The sequence below is a fragment of the Mauremys reevesii genome, linkage group 11 (assembly GCF_016161935.1).
Source record: "Mauremys reevesii isolate NIE-2019 linkage group 11, ASM1616193v1, whole genome shotgun sequence".
Lineage (NCBI taxonomy): Eukaryota > Metazoa > Chordata > Testudines > Geoemydidae > Mauremys > Mauremys reevesii.
Genome location: NC_052633.1, coordinates 14,783,626 through 14,811,464, shown reverse-complemented (window position 1 = coordinate 14,811,464; position 27,839 = coordinate 14,783,626). Strand labels below are relative to the sequence as shown.

The 27,839-nt window shown below is 42.2% G+C and overlaps 2 protein-coding genes across 7 annotated transcripts in view; both read left to right on the top strand.

The window, feature by feature from the left end:
• The window catches only part of UNC80 (unc-80 homolog, NALCN channel complex subunit), a 187,089-nt gene extending 173,502 nt beyond the window's left edge, over window positions 1-13,587 (top strand). For all 4 annotated transcript variants that reach the window (XM_039494666.1, XM_039494664.1, XM_039494667.1 and 1 more), the window contains 4 exons: window positions 5,902-5,983; window positions 6,451-6,562; window positions 7,785-7,996; window positions 9,047-13,587. In XM_039494666.1, the coding sequence (XP_039350600.1) occupies window positions 5,902-5,983; window positions 6,451-6,562; window positions 7,785-7,996; window positions 9,047-9,316 (676 nt within the window). In that variant the 3' untranslated portion in view covers window positions 9,317-13,587. The remainder of the gene's footprint in view (window positions 1-5,901; window positions 5,984-6,450; window positions 6,563-7,784; window positions 7,997-9,046) is intronic.
• An 889-nt stretch (window positions 13,588-14,476) lies between these two features.
• Window positions 14,477-26,123, top strand: RPE (ribulose-5-phosphate-3-epimerase). 3 transcript variants are annotated; one of them, XM_039494678.1, is made up of 7 exons: window positions 14,477-14,682; window positions 18,988-19,067; window positions 19,905-20,044; window positions 20,555-20,689; window positions 20,886-20,972; window positions 25,824-25,901; window positions 25,982-26,123. In XM_039494678.1, exons 1-7 carry the CDS (start codon window positions 14,561-14,563, stop codon window positions 25,991-25,993), a joined length of 654 nt encoding a protein of 217 aa, XP_039350612.1. In that variant the 5' UTR covers window positions 14,477-14,560; the 3' UTR covers window positions 25,994-26,123. The 3 variants fall into 3 exon arrangements, with proteins under 3 accessions (XP_039350612.1, XP_039350611.1, XP_039350610.1); XM_039494677.1 differs by lacking the exon at window positions 25,982-26,123 and having other exon boundaries at window positions 25,824-25,934; XM_039494676.1 differs by lacking the exons at window positions 25,824-25,901; window positions 25,982-26,123 and adding an exon at window positions 21,493-21,936 and having other exon boundaries at window positions 14,484-14,682.
• The last annotated feature ends 1,716 nt before the right edge of the window (window positions 26,124-27,839 follow it).

Genomic DNA, 27,839 nt, shown 5'->3' with positions numbered 1-27,839 from the left:
ATGCCTGCGGCAGGTCCGGTCGTCCCGGGGCTCCAGTGGACCTCCCGCAGGCATGACTGCGGCAGGTCCGCCGGCCGAGCCTGCCGCCCCCCTGGGAAAGGGCCGCCCCAGGCGGCTGCTTGCCCCGCTGGGCTCTAGAGCCGCCCCTGCCCGCCACAAAGTCCCAAACCCCCCTCACCCAAAGTAACAAGAAGGAGGGGGCGACAGGGGCTGTGAAAACTGTCACTGCACCCCTGCAGAGTGCACAAATACAAGAAGGCTCTCATTCCCTAAATGTTGAGAAGTCCTTCCCTTCCTGGCTCACCGAAGCCCCAATCCCAGTTTCATCCCCTAACTGTGTAGTTGATTATTAAAAGTAGTTTGCTGTTAATTACTATTTCCGTCAAGTTTTTCTACAGAAGACTGTCTGTGAAGGGGGGGGGCGGAAGGGGGTTGTTAATTGCATAGGACAGTCACCTTTACCAGGATACAGACACGGGGGCAGGATCAACAGCAGGTCACACACACAGTGCAGTCAGTAGGCACCCTGGTCGGTCTGGGAGGTGTTTTCCATGTTCTGTGTGGGTGGTGGGGTACGTGACTTTGTGGCATGGGAGGGCGGTTACAGAACTTATGCAGCGGTCCTTGTCCCGGACCACAGAGCCACGCAGCAGGGGAATCTGTAACCGTCCTCCCCCGCCACAAGGTCACATAGCCCCCGCACACAGAGTCCTGAAAAGGAGGGATGGCAGGCTCCGTTGAAACAACCAATCCGGCACTGCAGACCGCTCTAGGAGCAGGAGCCTATCATTCCTCGAGTGTAGAAGCGGTGTTAAGATCACTGCACACCCTACCCACCACAGTCTGTGTCCCTGTTTCAACCCTTTAAACGCGAATTCATTAATAAAGAAAACATTGTTAATTAACAATGTTCCATTAACTTTATTTTTAAACGTGTGTTGGAAGGGGGGAAACGTGGTGAACGGGGTATGTAACTGCAGAAGAAAGTCAACAGTAACTGAAGCAGGGGCAGGTTCAGCTTCTCTGTAAAGAAACTGAACAGTCACAAGTTACCCTGCTCCCTGAGGAACCTAGCTTTCAAAGCCTCCCGGATGCACAGCGCTGCCCGCTGGGCTCTTCTAATTGCACGGGTGTCTGGCTGAGCATAATCAGCAGCCAGGCGATTTGCCTCAACCTCCCATCCCGCCATAAAGGTCTCCCCCCTTGGTCTCACAGAGATTGTGGAGCACACAGCAAGCTGCAATAACAAAGGGGATATTGGTTTCACTGAGATCCAAGCGAGTCAGTAAGCTCCTCCATCTCCCCTTGAGACATCTGAAAGCACGTTGAATGATAATAGTTACCCAAGACCACCCTCGACACATTTTTCCCCCCAGCATGCATTGTGGGGAAATCCCAGAATTCAAATGGGCAGCGGGGACTGAGGGAACTGTGGGGTAGCTTCCCACCGTGCACCGCTTCCAGTGTCGACGCTGGCCCCGTTAGTGTGGACTAACAAAGTCGAATTAGTGTCCTTAGTGTGGACACACAAATTCGACTTTGTAAGGTCGATTCCACAAATTCGAATTAAGTTAAATCGAACTAATCTGGTAGTGTAGACATACCCTTAGTGTGAAAACCTGATTACCTTTGGCAGATGACCTGCAGATTGAGTCACATCCTAATGTTGGTTGTGAAATGTCTTGACTCTGATAAATGGAGTCAGGCTACACAGCAACTCTTGATGACAAATCCAGGAGTTTTATGACAACTGAGCCAGCTGACAAGATCAATGTCAAAATAATTCATATTGATCTCTGAAGTCTAAACATATGCACAGTGAGTTCCATTAGAGTTTCCGTAAAGGAGAAGATCAATTGGCATGTTCAGTGAGGTAGATTTCTACAGCGAGACTATTTCTGATGGGGTTTCTTATTTTTGGAAGACACAGTCATAGACTTCTTTGTTTTAAGAAAATGACACTTTTATTCCGCAGAACCTTAAAAGAGACACAAGATAATTACCCTGATCTCTGTGAAAAGGCTACAATTATAGTTCTGTGTAAGATGAAAAAAAGCAACATTTTAGCTGTATTATGTGTTCTTAAATGTGCAAATTGCATTCCTTCTGTAAAGGAGAGAAGCAATAGAACAGAGAGATAGTACAGCAGCTTATTGAGATCATTGTTGTAGCAGAGGATAAATACATTCTTCTATTCAGGAACACTAGTTTAAATAAAACAGGCCAAGATTTTTCTTTAGATATCTCTGATCTTCACTAGAGCACAGGCATAAAAATTGCTTAGGGTAGCTTACTGAATTCAGAAGCTGATATTTAGTCACAATTGATGAAGTGAAACAAACAAAGAATAGAACATTATGGAAACCAGGAATTTCAAATAAATGAAAAGAACAATGATAAAGACAACAATAAAGTCTTTTTTCTTTTGTGCTTGTACCAGTTAGAGTTACATAGGTAAACGGTAATGAATACAGGAAGAGAATAACATTCAGGGTCCCAAGATTATGCAGAAAGGGGTGGAGGAAATTTTATGTAGCATCATGATTTGTTGCAGTTATAACTTGAAAAAAGATGGAAGATTTTCCCAAAGCACAAGGGAAAAGAGAATGAGAACTTTCTATAATTGAAAGCTGATCCACAAAAAAATTCCATTTCAACATTTCTAATTGTGCTTGTTTTAAATTAATCATGATCTGTAAGGAAAAGTAGAGCAAATTAATATCAACAGGGCAAGTGTGGAGGAAATTTGACACTCTGTTGAAATCCCAGGCCTGGTGTCTTGAGAAGTTCAGCAGGTGCATTCTACCTGGATGTTATCTGAAGGCCCGGCAGCCACTAAAGTCCATTTAATACAGTTTAACAACTACTTGCTTGCTTTTTCTGGTTTTTGTTCGCCCTCCCTCCCCACACTTTTATTTGTTGCATTATTTCTTGTTATTCATTAAAATAACTTATCATAAATGCCAACCTGGCAATGCTTATTCCAGTATGTCCTGTGCGGTATGAAATTTTACACTGGCCTGACATTTGTTGTATGGTTGGCAATTATTGTTCATTAACAGCTTGTTTGTTTGTCTGTCTCTGTGCTAACCATGTCACATGATTGCGGGGACAGGGCCCCTTGTCATAGGTACCCAGTAGGTGACAGAGGAGCACTCTTGATGGACAGGAAAGTTTACAAGTGTGTTCTGCTCCAGCAGATCAGGTTTATGTGCTCCAACAAAAATCTTCTAGTAGATGCCACGTTCACAGGAGAAGTAGAATAAACTATGTCATGTGAAAATGGCATTGGATTTGATTCAAAGCAGTTCAGTAGCATCTCCACAAACTGACCTCTCAAATATAATGATTGCTCCAAACCAAGAACAAAATTACAGTGCACACTTGGTCCTGTTTACTAGACAATGAAAGGCAGAAAAGAAGGGGAGGGTACTTACGGAGTCAACAGACCCTTTGCAACTAATTTTCACTGAAACCAGGTTGTTGTTGCTATTCTGGAGAAGGAAAAAACAACCATAATGGAATCATAACTATTTCAGGAAATTCAGTCACTCATCTTACACTTATACTCTTTCTCTCTCTCTCTCAAAATGTGGGGTGAATCTGAGTATATAGGACAGTAAAAAGGATGGGGCAGGGCCCTGTGCAGGTTTTTCTGCCAAATTCCACTGTTCACGCTCCCCCACCTTTTACCTCCAATCTGCCATTCACTAAACTCATTTCATATCTGATGTAAGTGAGGCTTAAACCCAGGCCAACAGAGAGGAAAAGCAACTGAATCCAACCTTTCTGTCACTCATCTCTTTGTTCATCTTTAATGCACAGATTAGTCCATGGAAATCATTTTTTCCTCATGTCTAACATACGTGCAGTATGTTAACATCACACTCACAAGTATAATGAATTATCTTTACCTAATAAGTGTTTCAAGGTGTTTTCATTATGTTCGCTTTTTGACATGCTTGTTCCATTGCTGTAATAGATTATTTACATTTAACATCATTTTAGTCTTTCTGACAGAGGTTGGTCTCCCCATTCATAGAACTAAACATCATCATCTTTCCTCAGGAACTGTAATAACAATCTTACCATAACTCAGTGATATTTAGCCACTGGGTTGAACAGAAACTTTTTATTACACCATTTTAAATATATATTCTGCAGCCTCTTTAGAAACAAATTGAGGTTCAGTATTTTATCTATTTAAAGAAAGTATATCTAGCTCTGCGTCTCTAAATATTTGCCAAGTACCCAAGTAATTCTAGAAACAGAAAATTAACAGAATGTATACATATAACGTCAAGCTGTCTGGATTTCTTATGTGAGGAAAAATGTAAATTCAACCTATTTGCCTTGATACCCTTGAGGATATATCACTTTTGGTGTCTACTGCAGTCTAAGCAGTCGTATGTGCTGTAGGGCCATTGTCTGGGTCAAGAACGTAATGCTGACAGCTAGAAGTAGCTTGTGGGATCATGCAGTTCATAGGGGCATAGTCTCCTCTTGACATTTAGAATGTTTCATTGTAAATGAGATTGCACTGTGCTGAATATTTGCTCTAGGGGATGGTGATCTCTTTTGAAAGGGTTGTTCAAGAGAGAAAGGACCCAAATATACATTATTTTCTGGTGTTGAGCTAAACCACTCTCCTGGCCATGCTGTTGTAATGAACCCTCAGAAGTATTAGCTTTGTCTTTTTCTCCTCCAGTCCTGGTAAGGCTCTGTGTCAAATCACACCTCCCTAGAGGCTCTGACCTCTTTCCAAGGAAGATCCAAGAAAGCCCCAGAAAACTGAGAAGAAAGAGAATGTTCTTTTTCTTAGATTAAGACATGCCAATGCCAGGACGTACTGCACTACTGAATATTTAGCAGTGCATATTAAATAATCTTAGAAGCTGCTTAATTGGGATGCATACCTTAATGGTTCGGATTTGTCCCAAGTAGGCAGCTGTCCCTTTGGAAAGAAGTTCATCTAAGTGTTACTTACCATTGCAACCATACCTGTCTCAGATTCAGCTCACTCAACTAAAACATTTGTGATCATTGCCTGCTAATAAGTAACTCAACTTGTGCTTGAGCTGGGAGGAATAATACAGTATTGTGAAAAGGACCGAGGGGAAGAACAATCTGCTACATATATCAGGTTACCAGAGGAATTAGTTGAACAGTAACATAGACTACTTTACAGCATTTAGCAGTTTCTTTTATTGTTAAAGTGCCTTTACTTTTAACTTTTAGTTATTCAGATTTCCTTGACAACCTATTAAGGCCTAAAAGAATATTATAGATTTGTTTTTATATTTAATTGCATTTATTTTGCTCATTAGCCACAAAGAGACTTGAGGCTGCAAACATGCCAAATGCACCCTGTTTGCATAAGTCATGCACCCTTTATGTGAATGGAACCTTTGTCAGTTGTGTTTGTTTTTCATTTTTGTTTATTTAAATGACATTGAAACCAAAAGACAAAACTGAGGTGAGGCTTTGGAATCCAATTGGGAGAAATAGGCCCGTGTAATTACCCTCACCAAAAAACAAACGGAGATAATAAAATGGCGTTCTTGCCTTTTGTCTGTGGAGGCCAATGTGACAAAGGACGCAGAGAAGTGGGTATTGCAGAATGGGATGCATCAATCAATGACTGAAAACTGAAAATCTCAGTTTTACAGCTCTGTGCTACCTGTGCGTGGCCTAGTCCTGAATGCCATGATTCCTACTCCCATTCCCTTCCCAAACCCTGGAAGCTGCAACCCAACAGATCCTTTCCCCCATCCTTCAAAGATGATGCTTCTGTCTTTGAAGTGAATGTGCCATTAGTGTTTTTTAGTCATGATTGCCAGGGATTATTCTAATCAGCCACTGTACTTCTGTGGTTGTGCTAATAGTGTCAACACTTAACAGGGTAGCAAGCGTGCAGAGTGAACCTGGACAACAGAATCTTCTTCTTCAGCAACCACTAGGAAGGAAGAGAGGCCTCCGGCAGGTAAGATCACAGGAAGAAGTGAACATGACAGTTGCAATTTGTTGCAGTCCATTTGCTGCTGAGATCTTCTGTTCCCCTTGCCCAGACTGTATTACAGCATCACAATCCTCTGAATTAGCAGGAAGTGCTTGGGCAAGCTGAACCATTCAGGTCTGCCAAACCACCAAGCCAGAAGTTATGCTTCATTTCAAATCCCCCAATCCTTTCCCGTATAGCTATATTATTTGAGCAAAGGTCACTGCATTAAAATTGAATTGGTATGAAGTGCATTATTTCATCACCTGCTTTTATAATACACTGATGTCTAAATTAAAGATGCCAAAACATGTATACCCACAAAAAGAAAAATTGGTGGCTATACATAGGAGAATGGCGTAAATGATATGACTTAGTCACATAAAGGTGAATGTTTCAGTTGTACATTGGTGTCTCCTTGGTCTAACGTTACTCTGCTTTGTGTGCCTTAGCTACGAAGACCTCTTCTCTCACGTCAGAAGACCCAAACTGAACCTCGTAGCCGTCACGGGGCTCGACTTTCAACTACTCGTCGAAGTATACAGCCAAAAACAAAACCAAGTGGTGAGGCAACTTCTGCTTTTCCACAGCTGGCATCTAATATTTTAAAGTAGGAGCTACTAGGTTTTGTTTTTCCTTCTAAGACAGGTTACTGTGTGTGAAGTGTACATAGGTGTGCTTTCTGTAGACTGTTCTCAAGAGAAGTTCTGGGTAGTTTGGGGGGATTGGTAATGGGATGTATAGCCTTTTATCAGTTCACATCTAGCCCCAGTAGGTAGCAATTGGCAATTATCAGCCAGTTGCTTTTCAGTAGTCCATGTGATGTGAATTTTAGTGGTTTCAGTCTAATTTCTGGAGGAGACACACCACATCAGAAAAAAAACACTTCCACAAAATTGGCAGTTTCTCCAAAGGCCGACATCTGAATGGACGTAGACATTGAATTATCTTCCCACCCATAGATAGAGGATTAGAGTCAGGTGTCTTCCACTGAGAATGCCCTGTCAACAGCGCCGAGATGTGCAACTCTAGAGATTGCTAAGTGAGAATGCCTCTGCCAACATCTGGTGTCCTAGCAGAACATAGAAAGAGAAAGTTTCTCCAATAGTGAGGACCTAAACTATACAGGGCTTTAAAGACTGAATGTAGAAGCAAATAGGGGAGCCAATTCAGTCTTTGGCACACTGGTGCTATGTTCTTTTTGTGGCTAACACTGCTAATTAGGGCATACAGTTGTTGAATTCTGCACCTCCTGAAGCATCCACGTGGTTTTCAAGGGAAGCCTGTGCCGAGCACATTGGTTATTGATCTAGCAGGCAGCACTTTTCCTTGAATTAGTGAATCAGGATGGTCCTAAGAGGAGCAGTGCTTCAGGAGATGTGCTACAACCTAAACCTTTGGCCATAATTAAAAACGAGAGCAAATATATTAACTTTAATGGGTACATTTCAATGTAGGTAACTATATTTTGCCTGCTCTTTACTCCCGCTTGGTGGCCTTCTAGGTAAGGCTCAGTAATAGGAGTCAAAAGCTCTAGATTATATTCTCATCTCTACTACAGACTTCCTATCCAGCCTTTGGCAAGTCACTTAACCATTTGTGCCTCAGTTTCCTCGTCTAAATGAGGATCATAATAGCTAACTCACATGGCAGTTATGAATATACGTACATCACTTTGGGATGAAAGACACCATATAAACATAAAAGCATTTGTTATATTCTGATATCTTTTTTTCTAAATTGGAGTAATTTTGTATTTATGTTTCCCCACATTCTGGTCCCGCAGTGGATCAAAAGCGATCAGTGACTTTCACTGAAACTCAGCCAGAGGCAACAACATCTTTAGCAACAGATGCCACACCGGTCCCAGCCCTGCAACCTAGCTGCAGCAGGAGCAGCCCTGCAGAAGTCAGCAAGCCGGAAGCTGTGAATAAACCTGTGCTGACCTCCTCACCTGCCACGGTTGTCGCTGATCTCCATAGCCAAACCACCAGCCAGGTAACCCATCTGACAAGTCAGAAAGTAGGTTAGCTGCTCCAGTCTCTAGTGGGTACATGCATATGCAGTGCCTCTCTACTTAGTGATTGAAGCTGCTGAAAAAATAGTGAAAATGGCTAACGCTCTCACTTGTGGCCGTAAAGAGAAGTGGCTGGTGTGTGAAGACTGCAGAGTCTGTTTTCTTTACAGTGAGGGGGTTACCCAGGCCACTCCTTGTTTAAATTGCTGCCTTCCAGATCTTTGTGTTGATTCTCTTTCCTTCCACTTCCGTTGGCACTTCACCACTGCATGTTCTTAGCGTGACGGATCCTATGTCTTCCTCCTCCTGTCTGTATAGATCTGAGTCAATGTTAAGCTAGCTAGCATGAGTGCCAGTAGCAGTGGAGCCATGGCACAGGGGCTTCAGCACGGACTAGCCACCCAAGTCAGTACCCAGGGTCCAGGACAGGGTTGTACAGTGCAGGCTGAGACTCATGCCACTACACCTTTACTGCTATTGGTACTCACATTAGCTAGAGTAAATAATATATCTAATTGCAGTAGGGTACCTTTAGAAAGAAGCTCTTTGTCGTGCACTGACTGCTGGAAAAAGTAGGTGTTAGACATCACTGATGGGTGGAGGATGGTGTGTGAGAAAATTACAAATTGTAACCCAGAATTTAGAGCCAGCCCAATGAGACAAAGGTCTCTTTTCTGATGTCTCGTTGTCTGGTTCCCCAGTGGGACACATCCTTGGCTATGAGCAGAAGGGATAGAAAAACCCATTTTGGAAAAGTTATGAAAAGAATTTCAAATTGCAGTGTCCTTTTAAGCAATGTTATCTTTGTAGTTTCCACTACAAATTCACCAGCCAGAAAACAAATTAACTGTTTTTGCATAAAATTTTAAGGTTTTGTACCCTTTTAAACATTTCAAATAAACCAAGGGGCAGTTATGGTTTAGCCTTTATTAGTTAACAGATCTGAATATATTTTGCACACGTTGGTTTTTATTCTCCCCCCTTCTCTGCCCATGAGTTGGAGCCTGACCGCAAGCTCTCCTTGATTTCAGAGTGAGGCACTTCCCACTGAGAAGGAAAAAGAAACAGAGGAGGATTTGGAGTCCCGGCCAGCACAAGCACATAGTACCCCACCCAGACAGCTCTCTGATACGGAGGACTTTGCAGGCCTCGAGACAACCAGCTTACTGCAACATGGAGACACTGTCCTTCACATCAGCGAGGACAATGGGATGGAGAATCCCCTCCTTACCAGCCACTTCAGCTTCACGCATGTTGAGCTTGGTGAGACTGATGTTGACTTAGATGAGTCCCATGTTTAAATGTCGGGGAACTGCATTAGCATGGGAGGAGAGAGAATGTAGAGTCTTGGTAGAGAAACTGTATCTTTTCTATAGAGTTTCTTGACAACTATTGATGAACTAATCAGAAAGAGCACTTTATAGCCAGCAAGGGAAAATATCTAACAACCTATTTGATATAGATTGGCAAATATGTTTTAGAAAACAAGCTAAGCCTTTCTGGCAAATCTAATTTGGTTCAGGGCAGACTGCACAGACCAGAAGAGAATTCTAAAAAATTCTGCAGCCACATATCTGTTTCGCAAAATCTTGATCTGCCAGGAATTTACCGCAGTCTGCAGCTGCTCTAGTAAAATGCATTAGTTTAACATAGTAGACTGAAAAAACCCAACCTTTTTGAGGTTAGCCACTTTAACACTGCCCCCCCACAAAGTTTATTTTTGTAATTTCAGAAGGGTTATGTAGTATCTGAATCAAAGACTCGCATGACTGAATATTGACAGTCAAAATGCTGACAATGAATATCGAACTAAAGATTGTTTTAAATAAACAGGCCTCTGACTGTGTTTTCTAATCCCCATAGCAATGGCACATACCATTGAATGATTAGAAAGGTATTTTTTGGCACTGCAGACTTTAGCAGTGTTTACTTTTGTCCGCTGGTTTCATTGCACTCTGTAAGATAGTACCCTAGTGCTAGAAAAATAGTCATTCTGTGTAAAACTGAATACACTACATACTACAGGAAAGAATGCACATGCTGTGCTCAAGGGGAGTGGTCTGTAAATGACATAAATGGTACTATCTATCCTGCTTAAATATATTAAGCAATTTATGTAAAAAACACAGCTAGAATGTGTGGACTTTCTAGTACAGGGCAACAACTTAATTGATGCAAATATCTACTCTGTATGCACTTGGAAATGTATATTTTAAGTAACGTATATAATCCATATTTTCACATTCCTGTAAACTAGGAATGGATATTGCAGAGAATAGACCTGATGAAAGAATATATTTTCTGCACACTGAGATTGTATTTAAAAAGGCGCCATTCTATGTGGATATATGAATATGCACTAATTATGACTCTGCATGTGTAGATATAAATGCGTAATATTTATATGTATATCATGTCCCCTTTGGGAATTGACTGAAGTTGTGGGTGAGTTACGATCTGTGCTTCAGGATCATGGGATTAAATTGAAACAGGACTTTAGTCATTGACGTATGGGAAAGGTGCAGAATAGCTGTGAGGCATACTGTGAAGTTGCAAGCAATGTCCATATTTACGAGTGTGTTTGTGTGTTCACATAAGATATTTTCAACTAACCTTGGTAGAATGAGATATTAGACCTTATAATTATGGCATTATTATGCATAGAAAAAAGTTATTTTTGATCACTTTTAAAGCCTTCTAAAATGTATTATTTATGATCTTTTTGACCTTTCAATCTGGACTCATGGTATTAAGACAACATGATTGTAGAGTTAAAATGATATGACCAAAAACAAAACAAAACCCACACCAAGCAAACAACACCCAAGAACACCACTATATTTTTTTAAATAACTATTCTAAAATCATTTTTCTGTAAAACACTGGCATACACAGCCTATATGCTGGTCTGGTGCAGTATTACAAGTTTTATTGGCATTAATTTAGGATCAACTCCAGAGCTGACTGGTGGCTTGATGGTTGAAATTACCAAAACCTTTATACCTCACCATCAGGTATCCTCTACATATACATATAAGTCAATAGGAGCCCTGTGTGTGTACATCAGAGTACAGAAATGGGTCCTATATATTATTCACACACACACACACACACACACACACACACACACACACACACACGTACGTAAACCGGACACCTTAGCAACAACAAAATGTATTCTTTTCTCAAGCTTGTCTATCTAGGCCCCAGTCCAGAGGTGCTGAGCACCCTCTACTACTGTTGCCTTCATTGAGAGTTAAAGGCACTTTGCACCTCATAGGAAGCGCTAGTCACCTTGCGAGATTAAGCCCTTGCTGTACAGTGGGCAATCTTAAAGTGGTTTGTGGTCAAAAAAGTGTCTATGTAAAAATGGCACCTTGCTCAGCACAGATCATGGGTATTCTGAATGACAGCTGCTTATATCGCTGATTTAAATATATGTGACTACTTCTTACGTCTCTCAGCACTACAGAGCTTGCACTGGATTCCTTCCTAGTGTTGGCATCATCAAAAGAATTAATTTCGTCCTGCATGTGGAATTGCTATTATTAACAATGACTCACAAATCAGAAAGAACACTGCTTCGCTTTCAGACCCCAGTTTGGGTTAACTGGCAGTTGGAGGGGGGAATATTTTACTCATAAACGAAGTAAATTTCATATAGAAATGACTGGGAGGAAATACCGGTAAACATGAAACCCCATGTTGAATTTTGTAGTCACTTTTTCACTGATAATATACTTTAAAAGGAAGCATTTACATTAATGTGAGATAGATGCCTGCCATGATATTCTAATCTAATTATAGAAAAATAACTGTGATTTACTACAATAAATTCAATATTTGTGATAAATGTTTCCATTAAGGTTGCCCACTGTTACAAGCTGAATCCATCTTAGCAAGCCATAGCAAGGATTAAAAATGCCTCTTTTTGAAGTCCACCCTCCAACCAAACAAGTGCAGTGTATAAATGAAGATTACATTATTCAGGTGGCCCAGGAGAGGGCTATACTTTCATTAGGTAGTTATTAAGACAGGCTGATCGGTCTGTGTACTTATAAATTTTACTTTCATATTGGTTGCACTTAATATTGTACTAATAAGGTGCATAAACATGTAATTTAGCAGAGTTTGTGCATTTTTCCAGTATCTCTATAAAGTGACTGGTATATTTCTGCTGTGAAGGACAATTATGCTGCTTAATTAGTGTTAGAGGCCTTAAGTGCATGTCAAACGTCTGGCCCTTACAAATGTCTGTCAGTGTTTGGTTCTGTTGTGTTGCCTCAAAGTTTTAAACTAATTTGCAGTTGTCAAAAGGATTAAAGATAGAAAAGTCTGTTCACACTGATCATGTTCAACAAATAGTAATTAAAAGACAAGGCTCTGTTTAATCCTATTGTACAACATTAGACAAGTCTCCCTTTTTAAAAAGCACTATATCCTGCTATATGAGATTACTTTGCTCTGTTGCCAACAAAGTTTGTTATAATTTAATATGTTTATCTGTCATCTTTTAATATGTGCCTCGCTAGAACTTGCCATACATCCCTTTTAGAAAGGGGGGATCATTGTACTGGGAACTTTCGGTGTGATCCACTTGTTGTGTACATTTGTGTCCTCTTAATATGACCTTAACTGTGCTGAATGTCTAGGTGTATTTATATGTACATGTATGTGCATAAGAATGTCACAGGATGTATTTGAAATAATACTATTGCCTAGATTTCTGAAGGAAAGATAATTATGTTCTAGAAGGAAAACATGATGTAGGTTTGAAACTGATCTTATCAATTTTTTTGGAAGTTCAAAAAACATCAAAACTAGAATCTCTTGTTGAGTTGAAACCCTAAAACCAAGTATAAGATTATAAATGGTGTAGTTCCCTCCCAATCTCCAAATAAGGGTATTCTCTTTGAAATTTGAACAAATCTTAAGCTTTAACAAAGTGTTTTTTTGACTTCCCATTACCAAAGAAATGTTTAGAGGGAAAGAAACAAAATATTGGAGCAGAAACCAATTACAATAGACCAACCTTCACAACCAAGTGGATATGTGATTTAAAATATTATCTCAGGGCAGTTAAGTAGGATATTACCTTCTCATTTGCATTTTCTGTTGTATTGGGAAGTAGTTAAGTCTTGCACTGAAAGGAAGGCAATCTTGCTGTGCCAAACAGAGAATAGAGTTTATTTGAAGCAAGTGAGATTTGAGGGCTTAAGGCAAATTCCTTACATAGAACTGGATAAAAACATGTCAAATTATATAATTTCCCCACATTACAACTGTGTAATTCATTTTCAGAATCAATGCAACTGGAGAACAAAAATCCCCATTAGTAAAAATGAAAGCCCTTTAAAAATAATTTGAAGGATTACAGACCCAAAATCTTATAGATCTAAAATGAGAAAACCATCTACTGTACTTCCCAAAAGTATCTAATAGCAAAGTCTGTGATGTGTACCAAGTGACCAAAGACCAGGGATAAAATACAAATAATAGAGATGTCTGAATTATGTTTATGAAAGAGATTATAAGAGTTTAATGTTTGAATATGCACAAATAATAAAATATATCACAAATATTTAATGTGGTGTGAGATTTTTGTTAGGCCTTACCATGGCTACTTCTTCCAGAGAGGGCCTCCATCTTTCCAAACTTTGTCTTTGCTGGAGCCGACATTCTCTAATAAAACTTTTCTTCCTGCAATTCCCTCCAAATGCCCCACAGCTAACAACCAATGTGGTGTATTTGCCACATTTGGAGGCCTGGCCGTCATTTATTGCACTCATATATTACACTGCTGGATGGGTTACTTTGGAAGTCAAGCTAATACTCCCCCTTGCTTTTATTTGTCCAAAATATTTGACTGTCTCTTCCTAAGCTGATGGTAACCCATCATTCGGGTAGGTGTATACCTCTGCTTTGGCCTACGTGAGATACAAAGCTGGGTGAAAGCGGCTGGCTCGGCACGGTGCGCCAGAACTCAGGGAAGAGTGAGTTTAGTTGATGACAGTATCGCCGGCACTTGGTGACTCTCGATGGCTGCGTTACGCCATGGAAGCCGATACCTGACTTCCCCCTGGGCAGGTGAGCTGCAGGCGTGAACCTGACGCAGGAGGAACAGCAGCAGGGCCACGCTGGGCCAGCCCAAGGCCAGCAGCCGGAGCCCTGCAGAGGGAGTGACCAGCAGGGCAGCCAGGCTCAGGGACACCAGCCTGGGCCCTGTGCTGCGGGAGGGGCTCGCCTCTCCCCCTCCCGCCCATCATGGTCTTTGCACCGCCCCTCAGGGGGCGGGTCTCCACTGCTGCCCCGCCCCCTGGCGCCGGGAGGGAGGCCAAAGGCCGATGCAGCGCGCCTGCGCCACCCTTTCCCCAGGCACCGTGCTGCATTGTGGGGCGAGTAGTCCCTGCCATTCCGCAAGCCGCGGCCGGCGGCGGCGGCGGCAGAACTACACCTCCCAGGATCCCGGGGGGGGGGGGGGAGGTTGTGGCGTCCCTCAGGCTGTCGCGCCTGCGCCTCGCTCAGATCCCGGTGGCGGGGCGGCCATGGCGTCGGGATGCCGGATCGGCCCGTCCATCCTCAACAGCGACCTGGCGGCGCTGGGTGCCGAGTGCGGCCGCATGCTGGACTCCGGGGCGGACTACCTGCACCTGGACGTGATGGACGGGTAACGGCCGCCGCGCGGCGCGCGCGCTTCCGCCTCGAGCCCCGCCCCCCCCCCCGGTGCCCGGCCCCTGGCGCTGCTCTGCGCCCCTGGGGGGGTCGCTGCTGAGGGGAGGCTCCGTGGGGCGTTTGCCGCCCGCCCGGTGGGGGGGGGGGTTGCTCAGCGCGTCGTTGCGGCCGGGCTGGGCGCTGCTCCCGGGCAGCCTTCGCGGGGCCTCGCTGAGGGCGTGTCCGTGGCCGGCGAAGTGCAGCCCTGCCCGGGCAGCGCCCGGCGCACACCGCGGCAGGAAATCCGCGGCTGGGCGGTTGCTGTGGAGACATTTGGGCTCCGGCTGTAGGGTCCCGGGAGGGCGCGAGGGCCTCAGAGCTGCAGCCTGAACCCCCGAATCTGCATCGCAATTAAACAGCCCCTCGGTGCCCCCCTTAGCCCGCGCCAGGCACCCCGGGGGAGGGGCCAGGCGCGGGAGCCTGTCAGAGCAGCTGGGGTGAGGGCGCAGCTTTCCTAATGGTCAGCGGCCAGGGGGCGTGAGCTTTTCATAGCGATGTAGGGCTGGGGGGCACCTCAGGAAGTGTCAGGCCAGCCCCTGTGCTGAGGCAGCGCCAGTAAACTTAGACCATCCCTGACAGGTCGCTAGTGAACCTGGTCTTAAAAATTCCCCGTGATGGGGGTTCCACAACCTCCCTTGGAAGCCTAGTCCAGTGTTTAGCTACCCTTACAAAGCTTTTCCTCATATCAGCCTAAGTCCCTCTTAATGCAAATTAAGTCAGTTACTACTTGTACTACTCCAGCAGATGGACGGACACTTCATCACTGTCCTCTTTAAAACAGCTCTTATCATAAAAACGGCCATACTGGGTCAGACCAAAGGCCAGTATCCTGTTTTCCAATAGTGGCTAATGCCAGGTGCCACAGAAAGAATGAACAAACCAGGTAATCATCAAGTGGTCCCTCCCATTGCCCATTCCCATAAAACAGAGGTTAGGGACACCATCCCTGCCCATCCTGGCTAATAGCCATTGATGGACCTGTCCTTCATGAATTTATCTAGCTGTTTTTTTGAATCCTGTTATAGACTGGCCTTCACAACATCCTTTGGCAAAGAGTTCCACAGGTTGACTGTGCGTTGTGTGAAGAAGTACTTCCTTTTTTTTGTTTTAAACCTGCTGCCTATTAATTTCATTTGGTGACCCTAGTTCTTGTGTTATGAGTAAATAACACTTCCTTATTTACTTTCTCCACACTAGCCATGATTTTATAGACCTCTCTTATATCCCCCCTTAGTCGTCTCTTTTCCAAGCTGAAAAGTCCCAGTCTTATTAATTTCTCCTCATATGCCAGCAATTCCATACCCCTAATAATTTTTGTTGCCCTTTTCTAAACCTTTTCCAATTCCAGTATATCTTTTTTGAGATGGGGTGACCACATTGGCACATGGTATTCAAGATGTGGGCATACCATGGATTTATATAGAGGCAATATGATATTTTCTGTCTTATCTATCCGTTTCCTAATGAGTCCCAACATTCTGTTTGCTTTTTGACTGCCGCTGCACATTGAGTGGATGTTTTCAGAGAAGTATCCACAATGACTACGAGATCTCATTCTTGGATGGTAACAGCTAATTTAGACCCCATCATTTTATATGTATAGTTGGGATTATGTTTTCCAGTGTGAATTACTTTGTATTTCATCTGCCATTGTCACTCGGTTTTGTGAGGTCCCATTCTAACTCTTCACAGTCTACTTTGGACTTAACTATCTTGAGTAGTTTTGTATCATCTGCAAATTTTGCCTATTTTTTCCAGATCATTTATGAATATGTTAAATAGTACTGGTCCCAGTACAGACTGTGGTATATCATTATTTATCTCTCTCCATTCTGAAAACTGGCCATTTATTTCTACCCTTTGTTTCCTATCTTTTAACCAGTTACCAGTCCATAAGATGACCTTTCCTCTTATCCCATGACATCTTACTTTGCTTAAGAGCCTTTGATGAGGGACCTTGTGAAAGGCTTTCTGAAAATTTAAGTACACTATATTCACCTTGTCCATATGCTTGTTGATCCCCTCAAAGACTTCTAGTAGATTGGTGAGGCATGATTTCCCTTTACAAAACCCCTATTGACTCTTCCCCAACAAATCATGTTAATCTGTGTGTCTGATAAGTCTGTTCTTTACTATAATTTCAAGCAGTTTGCCTGGTACTGAAATCAGGCTTACCAGCCCGTAATTGCTAGGATCCCCTTTAGAACCCTTTTTAAAAATTGGTGACACATTAGCTATCCTCCAGTCATTTGATACAGAAGCTGATTTAAATGGTAGGTTATATACCACAGTTAGTACTTCTGCAATTTCACATTTTACTTCCTTCAGAACTCTTGGGTGAATACCAGCTGGTCCTGGTGACTTATTACTATTTATCAATTTGTTCCCAAACCACCTCCAATGACACCTCAGTCTTTAACAGTTCCTCAGATTTGTCGCCTAAAAAGAATGGCTCAGGTTTGGGGAATCTCCCTCACATCCTCAGCCATGAAGACTGATGCCAAGAATGTATTTAATTTCTCTGCAATGGCTTTATCACCCTAGAGGCTCCCTGCTTCTGATGTACTTAAAATTCTTTTTGCTATTACTTTTTGACACTTTGGCTAGCTGTAGTTCAAATTCTTTTTTGGCCTTCCTAATTACATTTTTACACTTCATTTACCAGAGTTTATACTCCTTTCTGTTTTCCTCACTAGGATGCCTTTTTGCTTCTCACTGCTTCTTTTACTTTGTTGTTTAGCCATGGTGGCACTTTTTTGATCCTCTTCCTATGTTTTTAAATTTGGGATTTATATTTAAGTTGAGCCTCTGTTATGGGGCCTTTAAAAAGTTTCCATGAAGTTTGCAGGGATTTCACTTTTGGCACTGTACCTTTTAATTTGTTTAACTAACTTCCTCATTTTTGTGTAGTCCCACTTTCTTAAATTAAATGCTACTGTGGTGTTTTTCCTGCTGCAGGGATGTTCAATTTAATTATATTATGGTCACTATTACCAAGTGATTCAGCTATATTGAAGATTGTTATCAAATCCCCCTCTCCCTCCCCCCAACACACACACACTTTTCTTTTCTCAAGAATAAGCATGCCCAGTTTTTCAACCTTTCATCATAGGTCAGGATTTCTAAACCTTGTATCTTGTTTGTCGCTCTCCTCTGGACTCTTTCCATTTTGTCCACATCTTTCCTAAAGTGTGGTGCCCAGACTGGACAAGAACTTCAACTGAGGCCTCACCTATGCCAAGTAGAGCAGGACAGTTACCTCCCACCTCTTACATATGACACTCCTGTCAATACACCCCTGAAAGATACTGGCCTTTTTTGCAAGTGCATCATATTGTTGACTTATTCAATTTCTGATCCACTATAACCCCCAGATCCTTTTCAGCAGTGCTATGATCTAGCCAGTTATTCCTGTTGTGTAGCTGTGCATTTGACAATTCTCTAATTTGTCAAGGTTGGTTTGAAATCTAATCCTGTCCTCCAAGATGCTAGCACCCCTCCCATCTTGGTGATATCTGCATATTCTCCATTCCATTATCCAAGTTAAAAAAATATTAAATAGTACCGGTCCCATGGCTGATGTGTGGACCCCACTAGATTGACAGCAAACCATTGGTAACTACTCTTTGAGTATGGTCTTTCAATCAGATAATAGTTTTATCCAGATTGTATTTCCCTAATTTGATTATGAGAATGTCATATGGAATTGTGTCAAAAGACTTACTAAAATCAAGACACGTCGCGTCTCGCATACCCTGTATCTACTAAGCTAGTAACCCTGTCAAAGAAGGAAATTAAGTTGCTTTGGCATGATTTGTTCTGGACAAATCTATGCTAGCTAGTGCTTATAACCCTATTATTAGGGCCGTACCAAATTCACAGTCCATTTTGGTACATTTCAGTGATAGGATTTTTAAAATGTGAAATTTCATGGTGGTGTAATGGGAGGGGAGGGGGTTCTGACCCAAAAGGGAGTTGGGGGGGGGTTCCAAGGTTATTGTAGGGGGGTTGCAATATTGACACCCTTATTTCTGCACTGCTGATGGTGATGGCGCTGCTTTCAGAGCTCCCAGCCAGCAGCCGCAGAGCTTCCTGCAGTTGGGAGAGGCTAATTATATTAACGACACTGCTTCTTGAACATAGTATAAAGATTTGTTTTTATATTTCCCATAAATGTAGGTCAATATAAAATTCCTTACTTTAGTCACCATTACAATAAAACAATATCAAGCCTAATAAAGTGTTTTTTTCTAATTGGTAGGCACTTTGTTCCGAACATCACATTTGGACACCCTGTAGTAGAGAGCCTTCGAAAGCAGCTGGGTCAGGATCCTTTCTTTGGTAAGGACTTCATTTTTCCAAACTCCTGTGTATGTGGTGTTATACTGACAGAGGAAACCACAAAACATTGTGGGTTTGAATCCTTGCCACAACTCAATGTGGTAACCTCAAAACTGTTTTGCTGCTCTCTAATCCTGGGGCTGGTTTTGTGCTGTCTTAGTTTAGAATAGCCTTACCCTGGGGGCCATGATGGTGGTAGGAATCATTGGAAGGTGGTTACAACACATCCCCCTACATGTGGGGAAAGTCAAGGAGGGCTGGTGTAGAGCCAGCTATGTCAGATGAGGATTTCCCCAGCTTTCCAACCCCTTTCTAGAACTTGAGTAGCACAAAGGAGCCATGTCCTGGGCCTCATGTTTGGTGATTACGAAATATTTATAGCCAAGCAAAACGCTGTAAAACTACGGTTTCCTTTTTAGCTAAAGTAAGTCAGAGGGAGGGGAGAATGTATTATGTGAGCTACTGTTTGTTTGCATTTTAGTACTTTAAAGAAACACACTCCCGTGTGGCATGTCACTATAATGTAATCAATGTCCTATTAAGCTTGAGTAGTAATTACTAAACATATCTAATAATACCAACGTTGAGCATGGATTTATGTTCTGAATTTGTTTTGTATAAATTAATATGCACTCATTTGAACAGCTTATGCTGTTGCTATTTTTTTTTTTGAGCTCTTGAGTGCATGCTTTGAATGTGCATCTTCTGTAATGACTCTAAAGCAGCTGATATGGTATATGAATTACAGATAGTCCACATATTGGTATATTTTGGTGAATAATGCATGCCCAGTGTATCTTGCTTACTTACGCTTCTGTTCTTCGTGATTCTTTTCAGATATGCACATGATGGTTGCCAAGCCAGAGCAGTGGGTGAAACCAATGGCTGTAGCAGGTGCAAACCAGTACACTTTTCACCTAGAGGCTACAGACAATCCAGGGGCACTGATTAAAGACATTCGGGAAAATGGGATGAAGGTGAGGCGCTGGTGTGGCAAGAGTTGTGTGCTGCATTGCAGTAGCTGCCTCCCTCTGGCATTGAAAGATCTGGGCAATAATGTTCTTGAGGACTAATGAAATGAAAGCAATTTATATCTGAACAGAAGTCCTGGAGACAAAGTGGAATCTTGCTTTAATGCAGTGGTCCCCAAAGTGTGGGGTACACAGAGGGAGGGCCACCCAGCTCTGCTCCAGGCCAAGCCCTGGCTTCCACTCCTGCTCCCAGCTGCAGCTCTGTCCCCTGGGGGCCATGGACTGGTTACATTATGGGTGGGGTGCAACATAAAAAGTTGGTGGACCATTGCTTTAATGCAATCAATACCTTTAAGCCTTAATTGAGCCTACATAATATTCCAAATACTGTTCACAATATTTAACTGGTAATTTTTTAAAGCTTGCAGTAGCCAGTATCAGAGCAATGCTAACACAGGTGCAAGGCCTCCTTTGTCCTACAGATGCACTTTCATTTATCTTTCCCTCCTTCCGCAGGTTGGCTTGGCCATCAAACCTGGAACTGTAGTTGAATATTTAGCACCATGGGCCAATCAGATAGACATGGCTTTGGTGATGACAGTAGAACCTGGATTTGGAGGGCAGAAGTTCATGGAAAACATGATGCCAAAGGTAGATACTGATTGTGTTTTATTAAATGGAACTAGTCTGTTTCTACTCCCTATGTCTTGACAACTGGGAAAGGAGATGACATTAACAAAAAAAAAATCCTTAATCATTTAAATGTTAGAAATTATATAGAGCTGGGGAGTATCTGTGTAAAACTAAGTGCTTAACTTTTGTGGGGGTTTTTGTATGGGCTCTTTAGATTCAGTGGCTGAGGACACAGTTTCCTTCCTTGGATATTGAAGTGGATGGTGGTGTGGGGCCAGATACCATCCATAAATGTGCAGAGGTAAGCTTTAAAAACTGAACTTCACAGTGAGGACTCTCCTCCTTTTAAGACATTCACTCTGTGCATGAGATTGTAATCTCCCTGCTGGGTCTTTCATTTTGGTCATTTGCTTTGTTTTAGAATCACAAAGGGACCTCAGGAGATCATCTAGTCCAATCCCCAATTAAATCATACAACAGATTTTTGCCCCATCTCCCTAAAGGGCCCCCTCAAGGATTGAGCTCACAACCCTGGGTTTAGCAAGCCACTGAGCTATCCCTTCCCTGATGGTATAGTAGACTATGACCTAACCTACAGCACTTGTTTTGTCACTCTCTGCGCAGGATAGCTAGGTTGGTTCTGGTTCTGTTTGAGGAACTACCCTTTTCTCACTAGAATAATTTTTTTGAAGTCTGATGAAGTCCATGCATGTTGCAAGTGGACAATAGTTACCTACCTTTTCTAATACAGAAATTTCACTAGTTAGCGAGTATGTGGTGGTAGTCCATATTACACAGCTGGCTGGTTAACCTTCTTCCAGGCAGGAGCAAACATGATTGTGTCTGGCAGTGCTATTATGAAAAGTGAAGATCCTAGATCTGTCATCAACCTCCTGAGAAATGTGTGTTCAGAAGCTGCTCAGAAACGTTCCCTGGACCGATGAGACCGCCAACTCATGCCAAGGCAGCTTGGGTGTGAATGGGTTCTATTCCAGTATGGGAACATCACTGCTGAACCAGGACTGCAGCACTGAAGAATTGCTCCTTCACTGCAAGCAGCTGTTTTGCCAGGGCTGGAAATACAATCAGCCAGTGCTATCCCTTCAATTGACTGGAGACTTATTTTATAGCAGATAACAGGTATTGGATGGAAACAAAAGTGTGAGTTTTTGCTTGAAAGGTGTGGAAGACTAAGAGTCTGCTCTGTGCATTCCTACAAAACTGTTTCAATGTTTGAAATAAAACACTGATGATAAGTCATCTTACAAGTAGCAAAACTCATCTGTTAGCTATTCAGTAGTATGTGGTTCATCTTGGAGTGCAATCTTCCCCAAGAAAGAGCATCTTTCCAGAAGGAAGTTCATTAACTTAGACAGGTATGTACACCCCAATAACGTTATGGTACAATATTTCAGGCTTACAGCAGTGGGAAATAAAAGTTCCACAATAAGCTTCCCCTTTGAAAAACTAAGTCTCTTGGCCTAATTTTCATAGGTGGTATCCTTACGACTAGCTAGTGAAAACTTTCCAAGATAAATGATCTGAAGGTACAGTTATTAGATTGACTCCTGAAGTTTTTACAACAAACGTCATTGTCGAAGCGTGGATTTTGTCACCAGCAGTGACTAGTAAGTTGCCTGCTGTTGTGGGTTAACAAAATTTTAATTATTGCAGAATGAGCAGCCACAGGATATCGTCTCTCATTTGTACAAAAGCACATGGGGATCCTAAGCCAGGTCTTTTGCATTCTAGTTATTCAGATGACTAATCATAGGTAAATGTAGTATCCTTCAGGCAATCCATATCTGGAAGACCAAGCAGCTACTGCAGCTGTTGTCTGTGTATAAGATGTAATAACCAACATCCTTGACTTACAGAAAGGCCTACTCCAGTGGAGAGGAGGAAGTAGGATAATTTAGATGCACAGGGTGAATCTGCTTCAGCTGTTCAGTTTCTAAGCAATGATAGTTGAGAGAGGTAGGACTGGTTCAAGAATTCCTCTACCTAGTCTCTCTGAAAAAACATGTTGGACATGTATGTACAAAAAAGCCAAAGCCACCCCTTAGTGCTGCATAAAGAAAGTGATTAGAGGGAACATTTTTGCACACTCCTTCCCCATACCCCAATTCAACAGAGATGAGATACTACAGGTGTGGGGGCAGCCTGTGTAAACACAGCCACTCTAGCTCCCTCAGTTAAAGCAGATGTGAGGATGCAGCAACAAAGGCATTTGGCATGGGCTGCACAAACAGTACCAAGGGGCCAAGACAGCCTCAATGCTGTTAGTAAGCCAGCTAGAGTTAGGGATAACTGTCAGTATGGAATCATTTGCTCAAACCAGCTGTATACCGAATACAGTATAACTAGCTGCCATCACCCAGTACCCCCAAAACTACCATGGAAAGAATGTTTAACTGCAGGCAGTCCTGTGTTGTCATTTAACACCCTTTGTTAAAAAATACTATGCTCTGTCCCAAGGAGAAATATGTAATTGAATCCCTTGTTGGGTCCTAGATTAGAGCAGTTGGGGGTCCACACCTTTTTTTTTTTGTCAACAGGCTTGAGCAAGTGTAAACTGCCAGCCTAGGGCTGCACTTCAGGGGGGAAAACATACTTGCAGGAAAACCACCTCACCTCCCCAGCAGAGTGGCTGGCTAATTGTTCCTACTGCAGCAACCCCCCTTTGTGTGATCTCTTCACTTCCACAGCTAAGGGAAAGGCTATTAGTCACCATGGAGATTACCACTTCAGCATATGCTTAATTACATTCTTCTGTTACGCCTTAAAAATTGCCTTTGCTCACTATTAGCAAATAAATAAAAATGAAAATTTTCTGTCCCAGCATGCCTTCCTCCACCTAAAAATAAGTGATGTAAATATGCTTATGCACAGAAAACAGCAGCTACACCTCATCCATGAAAGTACATATTGAACATGGAGACACTCAGTCTGATCAGGCATCCAAATGGAAAAAGTATTTCCACATTAAAACTAACCACACAGGATCTACATCACTTAGTCATGGGTCAATGAATAGAGAAGTTTGACTCAAACTTTCATGCCTAAATCAAATGTTCAGACACTCTGCACATCAGTCTTGTACCCTTCAACCTGCCAGACCCCCAGTGAGGAACATAATTAGTTGTACTTTTCTATAACCTCAGTCTCATGATGTAAATACATTTTCAACAATGAAAGTGCAGGGATATCACCGGGACTAAAATGAAAGCCAGTTGAGAATTATTTGTCTCAAAACAGGCCAAGTTCTAATGGAGAGCCAACAAAGCCATCTAGACTCTAGTGCTAAAGCAAACTTTTGTGCATTACTCAACTGGAGGTCCAAGAGGTAACTGATATTCTGTAACAAGGGAAGGGTCCAAGGTGCCCACTATCATCAATGGAGGAAAATATATAAGACTCCAGATGTCCAATTCAATCCTTATTTGGATGTGGGGTCCTCCAAAGGACAGTTCTGTAAGCAAACTAGCATGCACCCAAATAGGGTGAGAAAATATACTGAAAATATGCTCTGCTCACCACATCTGAGGACTTTCTGCCCTTCCCATGCTTTGATGAAGGTCGTGGATCTGAAGGAGGATGTGAAACCTCTTGCAACAGGGCCAGGGAAGGAGATATGGAGATCTGAAAAAATGCCTTTTGATCCAAAATGGTAAACAAAGCACAAATATACTAAAACAAGTCACAGGTCCAACAGTGCCTGACTGCATAATGCTCAGTACTTTACAGCTGCACAGTGGGATGGGAGGGGAGGAATGATCTGTTTTAGCCTTTAAAAGACAAAAAGTTGAGGACATTTTTGAACATTTAAGGGAGGTATGAGGGGGAAAAAAACTTGAGCAAGGAGCTTCATGGCTTTTTATAAACTCAGCCCTGGGGCTGAGCTATGTGTATAGCAGTTCTCAGCATGCTGACTGAGACAGCTAATGGTTTCAGAATTCATGTGCTACAATACACAAACTATAGGTGAGAGGAAGGAGGCCATTTCCATGAGAGAATTATCCCCATAAGTTTTAATTATTAAGAATTGAAGACAGCACAACAGATCCGTACAGCAGATCTGAAGAAAGAGGGTGGGGATGGGGCTTGTGTAGGTGCTAGACAGACTGAGTGCAGTTTCTTACGGTCACAGACTTCTTGGGTGGTGTTGGGCAAGTCACTTAGTGTCTCTCTCTCTCTCTCTGTAAAAGGGGGATCGTAATCCCACCCTGTCTTGGCTCTGGACTATAAACTGTTTGGGGCAAGGCCTGTCTCTTCCAATGTGTTTGTACAGACCCTAGCATAACAGAGCCTCAATCTCAGCTGGAGCTTCTAGGGGCTACTGTAATACAAGTAAATAGTAGCATCCCTAGCCACAAGAGTTTCCAGCGTCAGAGAGAGGACACCGGGGAGGAGGGAGGTTTATACCAATAAGACGAGTTTGCTGGAGAGCTTGGGGAGTAGTGGGGGAGATTTGAAGGAGAGGTTATGTGGTGTGTAGGTGGGGGAGGGTGTGGGGGGAAGAGGATGGCCATTCCAGGCACTTGGGGCACTGGGAGAAAGCACACAAGTAATTATGGGAGGACATACAGGGACTGGAAGGATTACAGAGTGCAGGGCTGGTATGGGGGAGCGGTAAGTAAAGAGAAACGATAAACTATATTTTATTCTTGCCTTATATCATGGAGTTCAATGGATGGAAGTGGTCTTAGAATCTGCTCCCAGGCAAATTATTTTGCTGTCCCAAATCTGTTTTTTATCAGATGAGATGTGGACTATAAGAGCAAAGTTTCTGATGGAAAAAAATGCCCTAAATATTTGCATAGGGAGAAAATAGAAAAGTAAAGTTCTCCATTTTGCATCCAGTTTTTCAGTCTCTTTCTTGCCCATCTCATCTTTGCCAGGGTGGTTTCATTACATTCTTGGAAGGTTTAGCCTGTTCACACAGTGGGTAGGGCAGAGGTCATCTCAATAGGGACAAAGAGGTGTGCAATCTTCATTTGTATCAGCCACGTAACTGGCAAGATTAACAAATAACATCTTTAGAAGAGGATATTAATACTGCTCAGTAAAGGAAATTACCAGGAACTACTCAGGGGCAATGCAAAGATTTCCCCATCCTACGTGATACCATTTGTCGTTACTGATTTTATAGCGCAAGAGTCTCATATCCAGATCCTCTGAAAAGCAATGCAGCGAGCTGCCTGACAACCCACCAAGCCAGCCCAGTTTGGTTAGTAGTCCTACTTGAAAGTTTACTTCATTTTTAAAATATTCTCTTAACATTAACAGAGAACTCTCTCTCTCCTTCAGGATCCTGGATGATTCAGACTTCATTACTAAGTCAGTGTTCCTCACCTGTAGTTCTCCTGCATGCAGGGAGTTCATGTGACTGATGCCCAGATCCCAGGATTGCTCCTCACACTGCCAAATAGATCAGACAAGAACAGGAGGCACTGAACAATCTATAAAGTTGTATGATGGGAGCTGCTCCTATCTTCACTTTGAAGCAGCAGGCGAATGGAGAAGAAAAGAGCCTCACCTCACACTGCTCTCCAACTCACATTCCCAGCCGCAGCCAGAAGACGAGGGAGAGAGAAATGAGAAATACCCCATTCCACTCAGAAACTAGGAAGAAGGGATAATAGCAGGGGAAACAACAGTCTCACGGCCAGTTAGTTATCCAGTGCGTCGTCATCATGTATTAATGCAACATTAACAAATGCAACAGCAAGGCTTTGTACCATTACTACTTTGTGGCTCCCACAAAGCCATACAGGTCTTCAGCTCTTAAAGGTACATACCACTAATTTGATGTTACAGACCTGTGAAGGGAATCTAAGTACTTCTATTGCTAATCAAATTCAGACTATACACACTGTATGGAAATAACTTTTAATTTAAAAAACCTTGCATTGAAGATTATTGTATCAGACATTGAGGCAAAATTTGAGTTTAATTTGCTGGACAAACCAGTGTTAAAAAAAAAATTTAAAATAAATCAGAATGTGCAATAAACTACAATGTAGCATAGGCAGTAGTGTTGAAACTTGACTGAACTTTTTTCTGAGGTCCAGCGTATATTTCCAGTCAATCTGACAGGAAAAAAATTGACACTACAAACGGGTCATCTGTCAGTATTGGATATTACAAGCTGAGGAAAAATGTTGTACAAGAACAGAGACTCCTATATAGTTGCCTTCAACTGTTGTACACAGAAAAACTTCCTGCTGACGGTGGTTTAAACATACATTCTACTGGTATCGAATTATTGTTCTGCTACAAGAATACTGCTATATCATCAATTCTTGTATGCGTCGTCTTCTGTTAGCATCACTTGAGGATGCAGATAAATTCTAAATTCTGTAATTCAGAATGTACGAGTTTAAACAATTTGCTTTTATTTTCTTAGAGTATAATGGCTGGGAATTTAAAAATCAATCTGTATTTAGAAACATTATGAAAGGTTTTTTTAAGCCCTTCTGATGTCCTTATTAACAATGTTTTCCTTTCTGGTTAGTCACTCTGCTTTTGCATACTTGGTAGAACCCCTTGCAAGGTATCGCTTAGAAATCGTAACAACTATACTTGTTGGAAAGATATTACAGCACACAGTTCTAAGCAGCATTAGCTACTGCAGGTCTAGGAGTTAGGTCTCCAAATATCTGATGATCCAAAATGAAATTCAGAGCTGCATCTTCATTTAATTCAATCTTCGTTTCCTCACCACTCCTAGGCTTCTCTGCTCCCCATGTGACTGAAATAGAAAACTGTCTACCTTTCGTATAGTAAAGAAATCAACTATGGAAATATAGTGGTATATTTGTGTGTTAGTGTTTGAGGATTACTGCATGAAACTAACAATAGAGTTGAATGAGTGACTCATTTTAAGCCAAATATAAGGCGTCTGAAAGTGTCATTTAAAAACTACTGGTACTTAAATATTCAAGGGATTTCAGACAAGGCAGGTATTGCCACATGCTCATGCCACCAAAGGAAAACCATTTGAAATTACCCCCTCCTCCTCACTGTCTTTTCAAATAGTTTTTCTGTGTTTTGAAGTTGTTTGTTTAAAGGAATAAAGTGTGGTCTGCTGTCCCAGAATCCATCAGAACCATAAACACATTTGAAAGAAAAAAAAGGAAGAATATTAAAGAACGTGGCAATATGA

Excerpts from the sequence above, each read along its gene's own strand:
- RPE (XM_039494676.1), top strand. The coding sequence starts at position 14,561 with ATGGCGTCGGGATGCCGGATCGGCCCGTCCATCCTCAACAGCGACCTG. Across the intron at positions 14,683-18,987 it reads CACCTGGACGTGATGGACGG|GCACTTTGTTCCGAACATCA; the intron begins GTAACGGCCGCC and ends TCTAATTGGTAG. Across the intron at positions 19,068-19,904 it reads GGGTCAGGATCCTTTCTTTG|ATATGCACATGATGGTTGCC; the intron begins GTAAGGACTTCA and ends GATTCTTTTCAG.